Below are 18,715 nucleotides of genomic sequence, written 5' to 3'. Positions count from 1 at the left end.
GCTTCCCAATGGTAGCATATGTAATCTGTATGTTTTCTTCCCCATCCTGGTGTCTTGAAAGGTCACAGCCGTTCTTAAACTTGGCAACTTTAAAACTTCTGGACTCCAAGTCCCAGAATTCCCCAGCAAGCATGATTCCCATTTGTAAAATAACTCCCGTCTTCTTTTGGCAGGAAATAATACTTGTACCTCGGGGTTGAAATGACGATGTTACCTAGTTTTGAGTAATGAAACGTCTGCAAGAAAAGAAGCAAGCTGAGAAGCACCAAGGACCGTCCCTCACTTGTGTTTAAACCACTTGCCAATATGTACCTCTGAAACAGACCCTAACCTGTGGAAACCTTTGCTACAACCAACCTTCTGCCGCTTTCCACCTGCTCACTTTAACTAAGGAGAAGGCTTCTTCCCGCCCCGCCTTTGTGACGTCAAGAGAGCATCTTACTACAGTACGTAATGAGGCTGCTCACTTCTAATACTAGATCGCACAGTCCAAGCTTAGTATCGCGAGACGTTATTAAGGTGATTCTTTCCCTCCCCCCCTTTCCCGTGTTTCCTATACCTTCCTTTAACTTAAAGCCTCCTGGATCTGTGCAAGTTGGGGGCGGAGTCCTCCGGGCAGGTTTGGCAGTGACGTGGGAGACACCCCCTCCCCCGGCTCCCGCTGCTTTTACGGGAAGAGAAAACGGGTAGGTGGGCGCGGAGTTGGAGGCAGAGGCTTCCGGTGAGGCAGTGATTGAATGGCTCCATTCCTTTTGTGGAGAGCGTTGCCCTTCCTCTGGGAAGGGGCGATGATTTGGAGCAAGAGGGGTTCCCTATTGGCTTCGCCGGTTAATCCCCCCAGTTTGGCCACTGGAAACAGGTGGTGTTTCTGGTCCAGAGTCCTTCCTCTATGCAAGGTGACTCCTGTGCCTAAGATTGTTAATGGGGTGGGGGTGGGGGTATGTGCCCAGCTTCTTTATTTGGTATATTTCATTGTTGATTTGCTGAATGGGAGTGGGGGGGGAGAGAAAGCCTGGGTGCCGTTTATTAACCCATCTGTACCTTGCAAAAACCTACCCTATGAACATGTCTGTCTGCAGGTGAATTTTCAGCCCAAGTCAATTTTGCAGACTGGGGGCTAAATTCAACTTTTTCATTCCTCAAAACTAACAATGTATTAGATGTAAGTCTTTTATCCAGAAGTTCAGGATGGAATACATAGCTCTGCCTCTTCCGATTTTTCTCTGCAAAAGTCCTTGAAATGGGTTAGAGCAACTGGCCCAACATTACCCAATGAGTATTTGTGGCTGAGGATGAACTAGAATCTCGCCAGCTCTAATCCAGCACCTTTAACCACTACCTCACATTCTAACTATTATACGTTGTATTCTTCTAAAAATAGGACTGTTTGCACCCTTAGAAGTTTTAGCACCAGTCTGTATTTACATATCTAATGGAAATTGAAAACAAGTAATATCTATCTTTTTAAGGCCTTTCTTTAAAAAAAACAAAACTATTAGACTTTCCAAAATACAGGTCACAATGATATTTTCAAATGGCAAAATAGGAAGAGAAAACTGTTGTCAAAGACCAATAGTTAATCTTGAACTTGAACTTGTGGAGCAGGTTTCAGTCATTACATTTCATATGTATTTTTGAGAATGTCTATATCTATTGCTGCAGTTATTATGCATTTATCTTTAAAAAAAGACAAGTTCAGTAGTTAGAACAAAAAAAACGATAGCTAAAAGACAGTTTAAGCTTTGACAGTTCTGCTTGAAGTAGTTTCCAGTTGAAAAGTCAAGAAGCAAGACTGGGAAATCAGGACTGCTTGAGATTGGGAACTACTGCCAGCCAGACCAGACAGTACAGAGTTAGATAGACTAGTGAATCTGATTTAAAATGTTGGTATTTTTAATCTGATGCTTAACCATGAAAATATATTTGATATACTTATGACCCCAATTAGGATTGGAATTTTGGCTGCTAAGCTATTTCATTACATGAGTCATCACATGATTGCACTCAATTTTATTACCATATTTACCATGGTGATTAAGAAAATCATGTAGTCTGACTTCCCCAATTGATGTTGCTTGTTGGAAACTGCTGAAAGATCACAAATTGTGATCATGTGATAATAGGATCCTGCAATCACTGATGAATGAGAACTTGCTGTAAAGCATCCAAATTGCAATCATGAGATCAGAAGAGTAGTTGACAAGTATAACTTTGAGGACAAATCACTTTTCTTGAGACTGATGTAGCTTTGGACCATCATTACATGACCTAAGTCGAGGACTACTGGTGCACCAAGCTTTATGTCCCATAAAGCTCTTCTAGCAATTGTAAAGTATCACACCACAACTGCCTGGCATGCATGGTCATGTGATCACATTTTGGGTACTTGACAACAAGCTGGTCTTTACAATTAGTTGCAGCTCCTGCAGTCACGTGACTATAGTTTGCTAGGTTTTTTTGCTGGTTTATGGCAAAAACACTCATTGGGAAGAATGGGTTCATACTTGCCACTGTGGCATTCGCTTAATGACTTTAGATTTGTTTAATGACCACCGTGATTAATTCCTAATGATGTCAGATATCAGCCAAACAGAATCATTACTTGAAGACTGGACTTGAGAACTAAAGCTTTGGTAGTATAATTGAAACATAGCATCTGTTATAATTTATACTCTTTTAGCTGTAAACATTTCAAAGTTAGGAACTAGGCCTTTACATTATATTGTGATATGTGTCATATTTTATTAATAGCTTCATAGATTGTTTAATGATAATAACCTGAGAAGGCAGGCAGTTTTTCCTTACTGTTCAGCAGATAGAAGTTAGAAATGCAAAGGCAAAGATTTTGGTAAGCATATGAAAAGATGAGATAAGTAATCTCCATTGATGATCTTTTTTTCCTTTTAGGAAGTCCGGAAAAAATCAGATTCTTCACAAAGTAATCACTAATTTAAAACAACAATGTTTGCAGACTTGGAGTATGACATTGAGGAAGACAAGCTGTAAGTTTTCTTTTTTTTTTTTCCCTGTTTCCTGCTAGTAATGTGTATCTTAGTATTTGATTTGGGGAAAACTAGAATTAGAATTGTTTGGAAAGCACACAACAATAATTTCTCGACTGAGAAAGAAAAGATGCAACAAGAATTCAGAAAAATAGCAAAGACTAGTAGATTTAGAGCCAAATCAACATGCCTTAGTTCTGGAGCTTTATTCATTGACAGATCTTTTTCTCCAGTTTGGTTTGGGAAAGAGTATTCTGTAGAAGTCAAGTCAAAATCTTCAGTATTTCTTGGTTAAATGACTAAAAAGAAACATGTAAACTAGGCAATTCTGGATATAGTTTGCATTAATTTCTCTTTTGTTATTAGGTGATTGCTCTTTTTCAGTTTTTACTTGATTGAAAAATTCTTCTGGCCATCTTATTGTATAGATTATGAATTCAGAATCCAACAGATTTGGAGAGAACTGAGTGAGAAAATAATAAATTACAATAAGAATATAGATCTATACAGAAGAAGCTTGTTATGCGTGTCTGAAAGTATCAATTTTTAATACCTGAGAGAAAAACAATCAGTTTTTGTTTTAAAAAACAGTAAGTCCTAGAAGTAAAATCAGTGTAGCAGTGATTTGCGCTGGAAAATAATGGAATGAACTTTGTAAATTTATATCTGGCTTTATGTTGTCATGAAACTTTAAAATCTAAGACATGCTGGCTGGAAGTTAAAGCTGAAGGCTAAAACATATCAGTGAGAAACCACAGTTTAATCCTGCAAGACGTTTTGCATCTTGCTATGCTTCTGCAAATAATTTGCTTGTTTTAATCAAGATAAAGATATTGTTCATATTTTATATATTTATCAAATTTAGAGGCCACCTATCTCACTCTCAGATTATATTTCATTGTTGCATTTGTCTTTTTAGTCTAAACCTTGATATTTAGGAAAACATCTGACACAATTTCGATTCCAATTATTTATATCTCTGTTGTGGTGAAAGCAGAGGCAGTTGGCAGGTATTTGTGTTTTTATCTCTGTTTTAGGGGGATTCCTACAGTACCTGGAACAGTGACCTTGAAGAAAGACTCTCAGAATCTGATTGGAATTAGTATAGGTGGAGGAGCCCAGTATTGCCCCTGCCTGTATATCGTCCAGGTTAGTGTTAGGGAAGAGGAATATACTCTTTAGAAAGAAAAATAATAATAAAAATTGCATGCAACATCCTGGGAGCAGAATTTTGATTGTGGGGACATTTTCTGAAGATCCAGCCTTGTAGCCTGTAGCGATAGCAATAATAGTAGCAGCAGCAAAGAGTAGTGGACTACGGTGCATGAAGCTTATGGGATAATAAATATCATATTTTTCGGACTATAAGATGCACCTTGGTTTAGAGGAGGAAAGCAAGAAAAAAATAGTTTTTTGTCTTCGCATGTTGCATTTTTGTCCTCCCGGCATCCAGAAGCACTCTGAAGGCCAAAAACAGGCACGTTTTTGGCCTCCAGAGGCCTCCAGGGGTCCCATTTTTGGCCTTCTCTGGAGGGCAAAAGGGGGCTCCCCGGAGGCCTCAAAAACGGGCACGTTTTTGGCCTACAGAGTGCTTCTGGATGCCGGGGAGGGCAAAAATGGGACATGCAGAGGTTTTGGGTGGCAAATAAATGGATGTTAAACAAGAGGGGTTCAGGGAGAATTCAGTGATAGTTTTGAATGTATAATTCAAAAGGTTAGACTATGAACCTCCTCAAAAGTGGCAGTAAGATTTCTTTCAGTGTCTAATGCAGTGTGATACAGGAAGCTGTCCGAATGGTGAGCGATCTATGGAAAGTGAAAAAAATTAACTGGTTTGAAATCTCTGGACTAAAAAACATCACGTCATCTAGCAGCTTTTATTATAGAAGAATGGATATCAAATAAACCTCTAGTAGAATGGCATATTTCAACCAAGTAACCAGCTTTTGTATAGTATAGATATAGGCAACAAATCAGTGGCGGTATGCTTCCGGTTCAGTAAAAGAAAAGCCCATGATCAGCTGAAAAGGGGAAAAAAGTCCTCGACAATCAGCTGAGAGGAAAACACAGGATTGGCCCTGCCACCTGCCCCTGCGCTTTTCTCTTTATCCTCTCAGCTGATGGCGCTGCAGGTCTCAGCTGGTGTGGGGAAAGCTTTGCGGCGGCGTTAGGCAAAGCACACCCAGCAAGCCATGCCCACTGAACCGGTGGTAACACAATTTGAATCCCATCACTGCAACAAATGTTTATGAAGGTCCTGTCATGATATTTCTGAAAATTAAGGTATTTTTATAACTAACATATGTGGCAAGAAAAGCAGCAATTATGCATGGAAACTATAGTTCTTTTTCTTTCTATAGTTCTTCTTTGATCATAGCAATAACACTTAGGCTTATATACCGCTTCACAATCCTTTACAGCCTTCTCTAAGTGGTTTACAAAGTCAGCATATTGCCCCCAACAATTTGTGTCCTCATTTTACCGACCTCAGGATGGAAGACTGAGTCAACTTTGAGCTGGCCAGGATCGAACTGGCAGTGGGCAGAGTTAACCTGCAATAGTGCATTCTAACCACTGCCCCACCACGGCTCTTCCACCATCACTATATATTCCTCCTCAGGTATTTGACAATACTCCTGCAGCTCTTGATGGCACGTTGGCAGCTGGTGATGAAATCACGGGTGTGAATGGGAAGTCAGTCAAAGGAAAAACCAAAGTAGAAGTAGCCAAAATGATACAGGTGGTAAAGGTGAGAGACTTCAAGGATTGCTGGAATGTAAATTGTGAGGTTTTTGCTCATGCAAGTAGTAGTGCCTTTCTCTTCCATACTATATTGATTTTGATTTTGGTCTTCTAGGGAGAGGTAACAATTCATTACAACAAGCTCCAGGCTGATCCAAAGCAGGGGAAAACTTTAGACATTGGTAAGGAAAGACTTTGACTCTCTTAAAGATTTGTTTTTTAGCCTGTTCTTGTGAAATGCAGGGATTGTGCTACATTTTGAAAAATGCTGCTTATGGATTACGTGTCTCTTTCCTGGAATGCAGTGCTAAAGAAAGTGAAGCACCGCCTGGTGGAGAACATGAGCTCAGGGACAGCAGATGCCCTAGGACTGAGCCGAGCTATCCTCTGCAATGGTAAGTAATATGCAAGAAGCAGTTTCACTATTGTTGCTCGTTGAGCCAAGTGCCATCAAGGATTAAGCATTCTTAGTTTCTCCTGAAACTGAATCTCATCCAGTTGGTGACGTCAATACTTGACTCATAACTCTGGGATTGAGAGCCAATGTAATATACTTGTTAAATACCAGAGATCCCCACTTCAAGCATCACCACTTTAGGGTGATCCTCAGGCAAGCTGCTATATCTCAGTCCTAACCTCTCAGTTGTAAGGCAGGGGCAGGAGCCATTCCTTATAGTGATTCTGGGAATGTGTGATGGTCTAACAAGGTTGTCCGTGGCCTCAGAATGAATTCTGTTACCTTTGTCAAGTTTTTCACCCTCTCCTAGTGTCTTAACAAGTGCATAAAGGCATGGCTGTGCCAGGAGAAATGCCATCTGTGGGCAGCATGGGCTTAAGCTTTGCACTGTTCCCATCATGCCATTTAACCCATAGAAAGGGCTCTGAGAAAGAATTTGGATATTGAGATGGCCAAGAGATGTCTGTTTATTTTGAGATTAAATTGTAGAATCAAGTGAATGGTCTCCTAGAGCACTATAGAAATTAGCTGATAGTCTCACTGAGACTTTCTGTATTATCTTTGAGAAATCCTGAAAAAGAGATGAAGAGACAATTTGCAAAAGAAAGCAAATCCCTAAAAGGAAGAGGATGAGGAATTCCAGAGAATTAAAATCTTGTAAGAACCTGGAGTATTCTAGAATATAGAAGTAAAGATACTGGTTCAAAACTACTTTGAAAGCAGTGTGGTAATTTGCAGAAGTCAGCATGGATTTGACAAGAATCAGTTGTTGTGGACTAACCATGTCACTTTATGTCAGAAGACAGTTTTAGTAAATAATTCAATGTTGTAAATGTAATATTCATTCGTTCATTCATTTTTATAGTTGTCTATCTCAGCAAACGACTCTGGGCAGCTCACAATTCAAAAGCATATAGAATAGAAAAACAGAGTTGGAAGGGACCTTGGAGGTTTTCTAGTCCAACCCCCTGCTTAGGCAGGAAACCTTACACCACTTCAGACAAATGGTTATCCAATATCTTTTTAAAAACTTCCAGTTGGAGCATTCACAACTTCTGGAGGCAAGTTGTTCCACTGATTAATTTTTCTAACTGTCAGGAAATTTCTCCTTAGTTCTAAGTTGCTTCTCTCCTTGATTAGTTTCCACCCATTGCTTCTTGTCCTACCCTCAGGTGTTTGGGAGAATGACTCCCTTTATTACAACTAAAATCTTAAAACCATTTTAAAACAATAGAAATCATTAAAACACTACAAACATTGAAATGTCTAATTTGAATACATACAAAGCAAGTTATCTGGCCTGTTAACATATAGCCAGGAAATGGCCATATTGTAGTGTGTGTGTGCGTGCGCGTGCGTGCAATTTCATTTATAAGGTTATGTGATCATCTTTTGAGATCTTCTCACAAGAAAAGTCAATGGGGAAGCCAGATTCACTTAACAACCGGGTTACTAACTTATCAACTGCAGCAATTTACTTAACAACTGTGGCAAGAAAGGTCATAAAATGGGGCAAAATTCACTTAACAAATGTCTCACTTAACAACAGAAATTTTGGGCTCAATTGTAGTTGTAAATCAAGAACTACCTGTAGTTGATTGCAAAGTTAGTATGAGTCAGCGGTATAATGATGCTGCAAAAAAAAAAAAAAAACAGAACATTTTTACATTGCATCAATGAAATATTAGTTTCCAAATCACCCAAAACAATTGTTCCACTTTATTATGCTACAGTCAGAAACCCCACCTCAAGCAAACATTAATCTTTTCAGGGAAACCGAAACAGGTTCACAAAGAGGATGAAGGTAATCAGGGCACTAGGAACGGAGGCCAATGAAAAGGTATTTTTAAAAACTGGGTATGTTTAACCTTGAGATGAGAAGACATTGAGAGATACAATGGCAACTATGTAAAACGGTCAGGGTTTGGCCTCTATCATTCCCAAGTGCAGGATGTGAAATAATAGATGTAACACTTTATGCTCCTAAAATGATTTACCATTATAATCAACTTCTGTTCTTTATTGTTCTAGATGGCTTGGTAAAGCGATTAGAAGAGCTGGAGAGGACTGCAGAACTATATAAAGGTAATCACACTTTTTTTTTCTTTGTAGTCTAGAAAACTGTTGTCTTACAGCTCATATCAATGATGATTTCTTGGGAGATCAATTGATTTGAGTAAGTATATTGTACACAAAGGTGCAGGCAGTACAACATGTGGTGGCAGATTAGGCCTGCTTACATCTGGAACATTTGATGAGCAGATGTGGACTGTCTCTCTTACCCCTCACATCTACAAAGCCTTCTTCCACCCACTGCCTTTTTAAGATAAACCCCCTCCTATGCAAACATCCAGAATTTGGTCATTTCTCCACTAGTGACTTACAGCAGCTTCAAGAACACTCTAAACATTATTGTGCCAAATTAATAATAATCAGGACAGACTTTATATCATTTCAACAATGGCTGATAATGCTGTGAAGATGCTATAAGCTTCCCCCACTTCATTAACACACAAGAATTGAAAAACAATGCATTGTCTCCCACCTTCTGCTATCTTGCAAATTGGTACAATAACAGTTGATGAATTTGAGAGAGAATATTTCTTAGCAGTTTACAGTAGAAGGAAACAAGCAGTAGTAGAGAGAATTAGAGAATATTTGGGAGCTACAAGTACCCATGTTTTTCCCCAAAATAAGACCGGGTCTTATATTAATTTTCGCTCCAAAAGATACATCAGGGCTTATTTTCCAGTTAGGTCTTATTTTGGGGAAAATACGGCACTAAATGTGTCCATCTGACAGATTATCTTAACTGGGGCTTATTTTGGGGGTAGGGTTTATATTATGAGCATCATCAAAAATCATGCTAGGACTTATTTTTTGGTTGGGTCTTATTTTCGGGGAAATGGTAGATTTGAGATCTAGATCATATGTGACTGGTGGAATTGCCCATTTGTTTGCTTATATCCTGTTTACCATATAAAAGTATCTTGAAGCATTATTTTGCTTGATATATTGATAACATGGCTTATTATCAATAAAACCTTCCGCGTGGTTTCTTTTCAGTCTCGTTGATAAGTTATTTGGTCTGTAGTTAGAGCTCCTTCTCTAGAGCCACAAGCAGATTTCCTATATTGAATGGCCATGGAAAAGTTGATGCTTTTGTGTGGTTTAGTAACAATATGTCCATTGTGGTGAGCAAACTGTTCCCAGAAGCATGAAAGCACAGAACATAACCAGTGAAGAGCAAAGAATGATGTTTGTATTTGGTCAGTACAACTTTTGCCACTCAGTTACTTCTGCAGGCAAATCTCAGAATAAAAACATATCAGTGTTGACTTGTCCCCAACCATATTTTGATTTTGTTTTATTTTACCAAACATCTGCTTTTAGTGTTAAAATGTAGACTGAAAAGTAACAAATGTTCCTAGATAAATGAGATTTTAGTGAATGACTAGTATTTTTTTCCTTTGCCTAGGGATGACAGAACATACCAAGAGTCTTCTCAGAGCTTTCTTTGAACTGTCTCAGACTCACAGAGGTAAATGGATAGAGCATTTGCCAACCATGGCCATAACCTCTTTAAATACCAATTGTATTGAGATGTTAATGTGTGCTCCACCTATTTTTTTACCTTTGTTCAGTTGTGTCCAATTTTTGGAGACTGCCTGGACAAATTCCTGCAGTTTTCTTGACCAAGTTTTTCAGAAGTGGTTTACCATTGCTTTTTTCCTAGGATTGAGATAAATTGACTGGACCGAGATCACCTTAGCTGGTTTTGTGCCTAAGGCGGGTCTAGAATTCACAGACTCCCAGTTTCTCGTCTGATTCTGCCAACTTGACTCTGTCTAATTTATTTTTTAGTTCATTGTAATTAAAATAAATATGCAACTAGCATGCTACAAAATAAAAAGCCAAGTAAGCATGTTATATACAGTATTTCCAAGATTCCTCTGGGCCCTGCTAATGTCTAAGAGGTATTTATAAGAAAAAAATTGATAGGATTTCTGCAGTGGTGTTTTAAAAGCATGCTTAGTTACTTAGAAGAAAAACAGAAGGAAACTAAGGAAACACAGAACTTGTGGGGAGCAAGCTTTGGCCATAATCAACATGGCTCCAATTTTGTGAGAATGGTCATAATATTCTTTCCAAATTCCAGATATGGCCACTGGTTTTCAAAATTTCGGCTAGAATATCTATGGGTTGTATGCAGGGCTGGTACCAGGTCTGTGTGAGCCATTATCCAGAGCAACCAATTGGAGAAATACCTTCTAGCTTACTGACTAGAATGAGATTTAAAGTGGGACCCCAGAAAGCTTAAATTGAGGCATGTTTGCATTCTGGTGTCCTCCTGACATGTCAGGTTTCAAGTTCCATAATCTTCAGGGTATTAATCATTGTCTGAAGTGGTGAAAAATTGAGTACCGTATTTGCCGGCGTATAAGACGACTTTTTGCCCTGAAAAAGATGCCTCCAATTGGGGGTCGTCTTATATGCCGGGTCGTCTTATACGCCGGCAAATAGTAATTGGGAAGCACTGCGGCTGCCCGCGGCTGAGGCACTTTTGCGCACCGTGGAAAGCGAATCCTGTGAAGCCGAAAGAGCAGCCAGCCTTCTCCCAGCTCCCAAGGAAACAAGGCTCGCACCGCCCGAGCTCCGCTGAGGTATCCGGCTGGGGCTGTCAGGAGTTGTTACCGCTGGCGCGGCTCCACGCGGCTCCAGTCCCGCGTTGCCTCGGGAAGGAAAGGCAAAAGCCGCGGCTCTTCCTTTTTGCCTTTCCCTTCCCGAGGCAACGCGGACTGGAGCAGCAGCGAGCCGCGCCAGCGGTAACAACTCCTGACAGCCCCAGCCGGATACCTCAGCGGAGCCCGGGCGGTGCGAGCCTCGCTTCCTTGGGAGCTGGGAGAAGGCTGGCTGCTCCTTTCAGCTTCACGGGATTCGTTTCCACGGTAGACAAAAGTGCCTCAAAAAAAAAAAAAGTGCAAAAGTGGAAGGCGTGCGGAAGAGGGGCGAGTATATAACAAACTATATTTTGAGTGGAAATGTTGGGGGTCGTCTTATACGCCGGTCGTCTTATACGCCGGCATATACGGTAATATATACCAGAAAATATACCTATGATTTTTGACTCCAGTTTCTATTGCATGTTTTTGATGTATGATGACCAGCATTTGGTGATGTTTTTTCGGTTATTGGTGTACGGGAACCTCAGCCAGCGGCCAGTGAAGCATTTGTAAAATTTGCTGATGCTCATCGCAGTATTGAGAAATTTGGAATCCATCTTTTAAAAACCATTAAACCAGTAAGAATGTGTGTTTTATATTTATTACGCTCAAAATAATAATTCTTTATGTAAAAACCATATACGCATGCTTAAAAGACTATATTTTTAATAAAAACAATGACTGACTATAATTGATAATTTGAATATCTGTTGTTTTATTGTAATGATTGTACACTGCCTACAGTCACTTAATGTGAGATGGCTGGCCATATAAATTTACTAAATAAGATAAAATATCATTTTAGTATGATAATCTAGATAGGTAACACAACTGTTTGAGAGTTGAGAAGTGTTGTACCACTGTCTCTAAGATACAAGTAGTACTTGACTTATGACTATAATTGGGACTAGAACTTCTGTTGCTCAGCAATGCAGTTGTTAAAGGAATAGTGTCTGATTTCTTGCTATAGTCATTAAATGAATCCAGTTTGCTCCATTGACTTCACTTGTTGGAAGCCCCCTGGGAAGGTTGCAAATGGTTATCATGTGACCTTGGGACACTGCAGTGTCATAAATACATGCCAGTTGCCAAGCTGCCAAATTTTGATTATGATTACAGGGACGCTGCAACAGTTGTAAGCATGAGAACGGTTGTAAGTCACTTGTTTCAGCACCATGGTAACATCAAGCATTTGTTAACCTAATGGTTTTAATTTCAAGGACTACCTGTATAGAATTCCAATGTAGCACTATCAATACCCAAAGATATAGATGGGAACCTTTTCTTTCTAAAATGGCTGTCGACTCATGGGATAAAATAGTGAAGCTTACAACTATTAGACTGTGATGGTGACAGAGTGATGACAGGGCCAAAACCAAACAGTAATGTATGTATGTATGTATATTTTATTTGTCAAGTGATTATAAGATAACAGGTACAAGTATAAACATAGTTATGAATACATGAAATGGATACATATAAGAAAAATAAAAAAGAAACAATAGGACAGGGACGGTAGGCACATTGGTGCGCTTATGCACGCCCCCTAGGAAAGGGGTGAGGTCAATAGTAGACAGTCTAAGGTTAAAGTTTTGAGGGTTTGGGGAAGAAACCACAGAATCAGGTAGAGTATTCCAGACATTGACCACTCTGTTGCTGAAGTTGTATTTCCTGCAATCAAGTTTGGTGTGGTTTACCTTGAGTTTGTTTCTATTGTGTGCTCTTGTTATGGTTGAAGTTGAAGTATTCATTGACAGGTAGGACATTGCAATGTATGATTTTATGTACTATACTTAGATCGGACCGAAGGCGGCGTAGTTCTAGGTTTTCTAGGATTTCAAGTCTGGTGGCATAAGGTATTCTGCAACGAGTAGAGGAGTGGAGAACTCTTCTTATATTTCTGGACTTTCTCAACTGTGTTAATATCAGATACGTAATGTGGGTTCCAGACTGATGAGCTGTATTCAAGTACTGGTCTAGCAAATGTTTTGTATGCTCTAGTTAGTAGTATGATATTACCAGAGAAAAAGCTAATCTTGCATAGTGTTGAACTCTTTCTGCTATCTTACATACATTGCCCACTCTTCCTCTTTTGCTGATCAACTCACACAAAATAAGGTGCAGTGCTATAAAGTTTACTGTTTCTGGGGGTGTAAATAATGGACAACAAACAGTGCTTGATAAAAGGCATAAGAATGTGAGATCGTCTCATCTGACTACACTAGTGAGCTACAACTCTTTGCTTTATATGGCCTCTTTGGTTATTAATCTGTGAGGCTTTCTTCACGGCCTGTTTATTTGGCTTCTTCTTCTTAATTCTTTCCAAGCTAGGCAAGAAATAAGGGCAAAGCACTTTTTCATATCAAATAAATAAAATAAAGTTCATTAGCCTGACTTGCCTTGAATTGTGACAGGACAGCATAATGGAGATGGCAAGGTAGAAACAATATTGTTTTAGACTAGAATAACATAGCATTGGCATGCAGAGCTAGCTCAGATTGGCTCATAAATAAGATTGTCATCTAGTCCATATAATGAGAAAGTTGATCTATGTGTCACATGGCTTAACTACTCTGAGAGTTGACAGAAATGTCCCCAAATCATATATACTAGTTAATTTCGGGTGGTGAGCCTTCTCACACGTGAAAGCTTGTCTCTTTTATTTTGCTTTATCTTCAATTTTCATTCCCAGTATTTCCTTACAGATGTTGACAGACTTGAACACCTATCTGAACAAAGCAATTCCTGATACCAGATTAACTATCAAGAAGTATTTGGATGTCAAGTTTGAGTATTTGGTGAGCTGTTCTTTTTGTTTTAATTATTTCTTTAGGAAAAAAAACCAAGGGGCTTAAAATGCATATTCTTTGAAAGAGAATTTCAATCTTTGAATGTAAACTGATCAAACTTGTCTGCTGTAATTTTTTATCTGTGCATATAATATATCTAACAATTCAGGATGATACTGCGTAGAATGGAATGGACTGTGGACATTTTATTTTTGTCTTTGTTATAACTGGTTGGTTATTCTGCAACTTGTAACACTGTGCTTTTTGTTCCCTTTCAGTCATATTGTCTAAAGGTGAAAGAGATGGATGATGAAGAATACAGCTGCATTGTAAGTACAGAGGTTCTAATTTCTACTGAGATCCCAGATTTGTTCATAGACATACTCAGATATTGATTGTTTTCAAAGATTTACATTTAGGGAAGTTTATTGTGTACATTCCATATTGAATCTTGCTTTGTGTCGCCAAGTGTTATCAAATGAACCTTCTAAATGCCTCAGATTTCCCTAACTTTTAAGGTGCTTAAGAATTAAGTTTATACCTTATTTCAACTTTCAAACTGAGATTGATAATGTTTATGTCAGCTATCATTTTCATCTGGCATGCTCTGAGGGCAGCCTTTCCATCTTGACGCCTTCCAGAAACGTTGGATCAGATTGGAATTTTGAGTGCGGTAACACAAGATTGATTCACTTGCGTTGCACAATCATAGATTGTTTAAGTATTAATGAGTTCTGCTGAAGAGAGGCCAAACATTTGATTGCCACCGCAAAGAAGCTGGATAGATAATATCCCAGTGGAGTCAATACAGAGTTGTATTTTGTGGCTTTTGTTTCCTATAATGACAACTATGATCTCCAGCAGCTTATCATCCTTTCTCAGCCTTAGATGGAAAGGCCAAATCATCTGATAAGCATCTGGCGTGCCATTTATTTTTATTTGAGCAGAAGAAAAGCTTTTTAAAGTTCAAATCTTGAGGAGCAGATTCAGAGCAGACTTTTCTTTTTTACTGAAAAAGCATATGGTAAGAATTTGAACAAAATTGTAGCTAATGCAAATTACAGAGATTAAAGTTTCAGGTTTAAAGATTAAGATTAAAGTGTCAAGCAAATGGCTCCAGAGAGTATTCTGTCAATATTGATTTGCATTAAAGGTTCTATAATTATGGGATAGATTCACCATTAATTTGGAATGGAAAAACTGACTATCTGTTTGATTTGTCCCTTGATCTCATTTACCATGTGATGACCTTGTGATGAGTTTTTGTTTCCTTAAATGTTGGTTTTCTTACCCTCAGGGTTCTAGGCATCTGCTCCTTTAGCAAAAGATGCTTTAATGTCTGACTGTTGGCCAAGTAAAGATGTAGCACCATCATGTGAGGAGCTCACAGTTTGCTAGGATGAATGAAAGAAGCCTTAATTCATATATGAGATGTTGCCCACTCTACCCCGTCGGTTGTTATAGTAACATAGTATTTTTGGTAGGCCATGGGAGAACCTCTCTACCGGGTTGGAACTGGGAACTATGAATATCGTTTAATCCTGCGCTGCCGCCAGGAGGCACGTTCACGTTTTGCCAAAATGAGGAAGGATGTACTAGAAAAGATGGAGCTGCTAGACCAGAAACATGGTAAGTGTGGTTGCTTTTTGTTTAGATCCAAATGACCTCCGGGAATTTTGAGTGACCTAGATCTGCAGATGAAGACTATCAAGCTCCTTAGAAACAAGAATACGGGATGGAAAGAAAACATGTTTGACCCTGAAAGAGCCAAAGTATCATCTTAGCCATTTATAAAGTGCTTGATTATTGCCATGCATAGGAAGACAAGCACATCCAAGGCCAGGGATGTCAAACTCAAGGCCCAGGTGCTAGATTCAGCCCTTGGGCTGCTTAGATCTGGCCTGCAGGGCCACCCTGGAAACACCAAGGGACTGGCCCATGGTGCCTCTGCCAGCGAAAACGGAGCTCGGCCCTCCCGAGCCCGTTTTCGCTGGCATAGGGTTGCAGGAGGCCATCACAGCCAAAAACAGACCTCAGGAGCCCGTTTTCCCTGGCACAGACGCCCCCAACACGACTGACATTGAGTTGGCCATGCCCACCCTGGCCCCCCGAGGTCAAACACAACCCTGATGTGACCTCAAGGAAATCGAGTTTAACACCCCAGTCCTAGGCTATAAGCTGAGTGTAACCTGGATTTGTGTTCCTCTTTGCTCAATGATTTCTCTCCTTTGCAGTGCAAGATATTGTATTCCAACTCCAGCGTTTCGTGTCCACGCTTTCCAACTACTATGACGATTGTTATGCTGTGCTAAGAGAAGCAGATGTTTTCCCAATTGAAGTGGACCTAGCATGTACCACATTGAGCTACGGCCAAAAGGATGTCTTCACGGATGGAGCAGAAGACGAGGAGGAAGAGGAAGGCTGTGGAAGTAGAGAATGCAATAAAAAAGAGGAAGAAAATGGGGAGAAACTCATTGATGATGCCTGAATTTCTGAATCCTGTCAAAATCCCTTCAGAGACGGATAAATTTTATTTCTCTAGACAGCTTGTCCACAGTGACTGTTCTGTTTGTACAAGTCCAACTAGGGAATGAATCAAGATTCTGTGTTGAATGGGAGCATTTGGGTAATGACGTATGCAAAATCTTGCAAAAAAATATAATTCTTTGTCCGTTTGTGTTTTTCTCAAAATCTCACGGACCTCCTCCAGAGCTGGTGGAACTGAAAATTCCTTTAAGCAGCCTTCAGCAATCTACCCAATATGGCTTCCTGTGCAGATGGACTATGATTAAATATACAGCGCCCCCCCACTTCCCTCCCTCCCTCCCTCTCAGTGGCTGAGTATCTCATGTAAAAATGTTGAGCACCTTTGGTTTCCCAGGGTTTTCTTTTCCCAACACTTTTCTGTCGTTTTTAATCTTGAATGATATTGCTACCAGCAAGTGAATTTAGTGTTAAAAAGTTGACTTCTCTGCATTGTCAAGGCCCTTAAAAGGGAGACATAAAGATTATTGAGGTTAACAGTAAGTTCACCATTTTAAGACTTAAGTTCTTAATTCATAGAATTCACTATCATTACATCTGCACATTTCCCCACTTTTGAATGTTGCCTTTGTGGACAGAGAGACTATTATGTGTGTCCCCCCTAGCACCCCTTTCCCACTCATTAATCATCAATTTGGCAGCCTTGGAAATGAGAATGATAAACTGTCAAAGGAAATGGGGAGAATTACAAATATTTCTCTCTCTTATATTTTCATGAATAAATATAATATTCAGATGTGATCTAAAAACAAAATTACAAAAATAAGCCAGAAATAAAGTCTCTCTCTTCCCCCCATCCCCCTCTCTCTCACACACACACCAAAAGTAAGCCAAGCTAGGGTCAGAATAATCAGAATAGTGGGATTTTACATGTCAGACAGAATGAGTAACAAAGAGAAATCTTAGAGGTGACATGATAGCTGCCTTCCAATACTTGAAGTGTTGTCACTGAAGAGCTCATCCATCTATTCTCCAAATCACCCGAGGACTAGACAAGAAACAATGGGTGGAAGCCAGTCAAAATGAGACCCAACCTAAGGAGAAATTTCCTGACAGAACAATTATGTGGTGGAAAAGCTTCCCTTCTAAATTTGTGGGGGCTCCATCGCTGGAGGTTTTCAAGAAAAGATTGGACAGCCTTTCTCCAGATTGGAATAAGGACTCCTGCCTTGACAAGGGTTGGATTAAGATACCTCCAAGGTCCTAGCCCCATGACTCCACTCGACTTATTATTCTCTAATAAGAATATGAAGTTTCTGGTCTTTTTCCTTCCAACTTAAGCTTTAGGTTTTTGTCTTCTTAATCCTTCTGTTTACACCATAGTAAAAAAAAAAGAATAATAATGGAAGAATCAAATTCCTTCCAGATTGCAGGAATCATTTGGTTCCAAAAGGGAAATGTTTCCAAAATGTTCCTAAAAATCAAACCCACAAAACAGACAAACACAAGTGGACTTTCCTATATCATCTTGATTGGCAGCTCCTCAAATGTTCTAGAAATGAGAAAATAAGTTGTATTGATAGGCACCTGTCAGGTGTGAACAACCAGATCTTAGGGATGACATGATTGCTGCCTCCCAATTTTTTTTGATGCAAACTTTTAGAGTTCAAACAAGCTATTGTTCTATGTCTATTCCACAGGAATACTCCAGCTGGTAGCTTTCACCTGGGAAGGACTAGATAAGACTCAAAGGCGTTCAGGAGGAGTCAGACCTTGCTCTGTTGTGTTTACGTAATGATTCCAGACTAATTTCCTGCTTGACCCGTTCTCCAGACTGGGACACTTGTTCTCCATCAGTACCCCATTGAATATTTCAGTGTTGGATAAGGCTATAGGTAGTTCTGGTGTTGTATCCTGTACCTGCCTGATCAAAAAGCTATTATAGGAACTTTCCCAATTGAATTTCTCTCCCAGATCCACATCAAATGTGGCAAATGTAAATTCAATGCACTTCTATATCTACAAATAAGGCTGTCTGCTTTCTGTGCAGAATTATTACAGGAAAAACTTGCCATCAGAGCAGATAAATACGTTTCTGTGCCTATTGTCTTGTTTGAAAGGGAAAATTGCTCTGGGGTTCTGTGCTCATGTGTGCAGCCTAAAGTACTCCTAATCTGTTGGACTACAGCTCCTGTCCTACTTCAACCATATTGGCAGCAGCATAATCTGAGGGACTGCACATTTTGGAAGATGTGACATTGACTGTTCAGAATATATGGAAATACAATTCAATTTTGATTCATTTTACAGATAGTCAAAGTCATGTGGGAACTTCTTGAATTTGTAACTTTCTGCTTGAGCAGAACAATGTTATTGGCTTAAAATATTCAGTGTTCTGCCAACTTACCTCTTCCTTACCTTTCTGCCTGATTTTCCCTTTAACATTTCCCCTCATATCACCTCCCAGGAGGGGGAGACATCTGGCAAACAAACCTGTCTCACCCACCCACCCCCAGC

General features: G+C 39.6%; 1 protein-coding gene across 11 annotated transcripts; it reads left to right on the top strand.

Annotated features, from left to right (window-relative positions):
* Positions 1–460: 460 nt before the first annotated feature.
* PICK1 (protein interacting with PRKCA 1) lies at positions 461–17,036 on the top strand. 11 transcript variants are annotated; one of them, XM_087968328.1, is made up of 13 exons: positions 461–519; positions 2,908–3,002; positions 4,040–4,151; positions 5,623–5,751; positions 5,860–5,926; positions 6,050–6,139; positions 8,233–8,286; positions 9,680–9,742; positions 11,370–11,503; positions 13,631–13,723; positions 13,993–14,043; positions 15,199–15,343; positions 15,949–17,036. In XM_087968328.1, exons 2-13 carry the CDS (start codon positions 2,962–2,964, stop codon positions 16,200–16,202), a joined length of 1,233 nt encoding a protein of 410 aa, XP_087824454.1. In that variant the 5' UTR covers positions 461–519; positions 2,908–2,961; the 3' UTR covers positions 16,203–17,036. The 11 variants fall into 11 exon arrangements, with proteins under 11 accessions (XP_087824454.1, XP_026550681.1, XP_026550680.1 ...); XM_026694896.2 differs by lacking the exon at positions 461–519 and adding an exon at positions 614–686 and having other exon boundaries at positions 2,912–3,002; XM_026694895.2 differs by lacking the exon at positions 461–519 and adding an exon at positions 614–686.
* The last annotated feature ends 1,679 nt before the right edge of the window (positions 17,037–18,715 follow it).

This window comes from Notechis scutatus, chromosome 6 (genome assembly GCF_049901735.1).
Source record: "Notechis scutatus isolate UNSWTSFEM ecotype Mainland chromosome 6, rNotScu1.2, whole genome shotgun sequence".
NCBI classification, from domain to species: domain Eukaryota; kingdom Metazoa; phylum Chordata; class Lepidosauria; order Squamata; family Elapidae; genus Notechis; species Notechis scutatus.
This window is presented reverse-complemented; position numbering and strand designations above follow the sequence as displayed.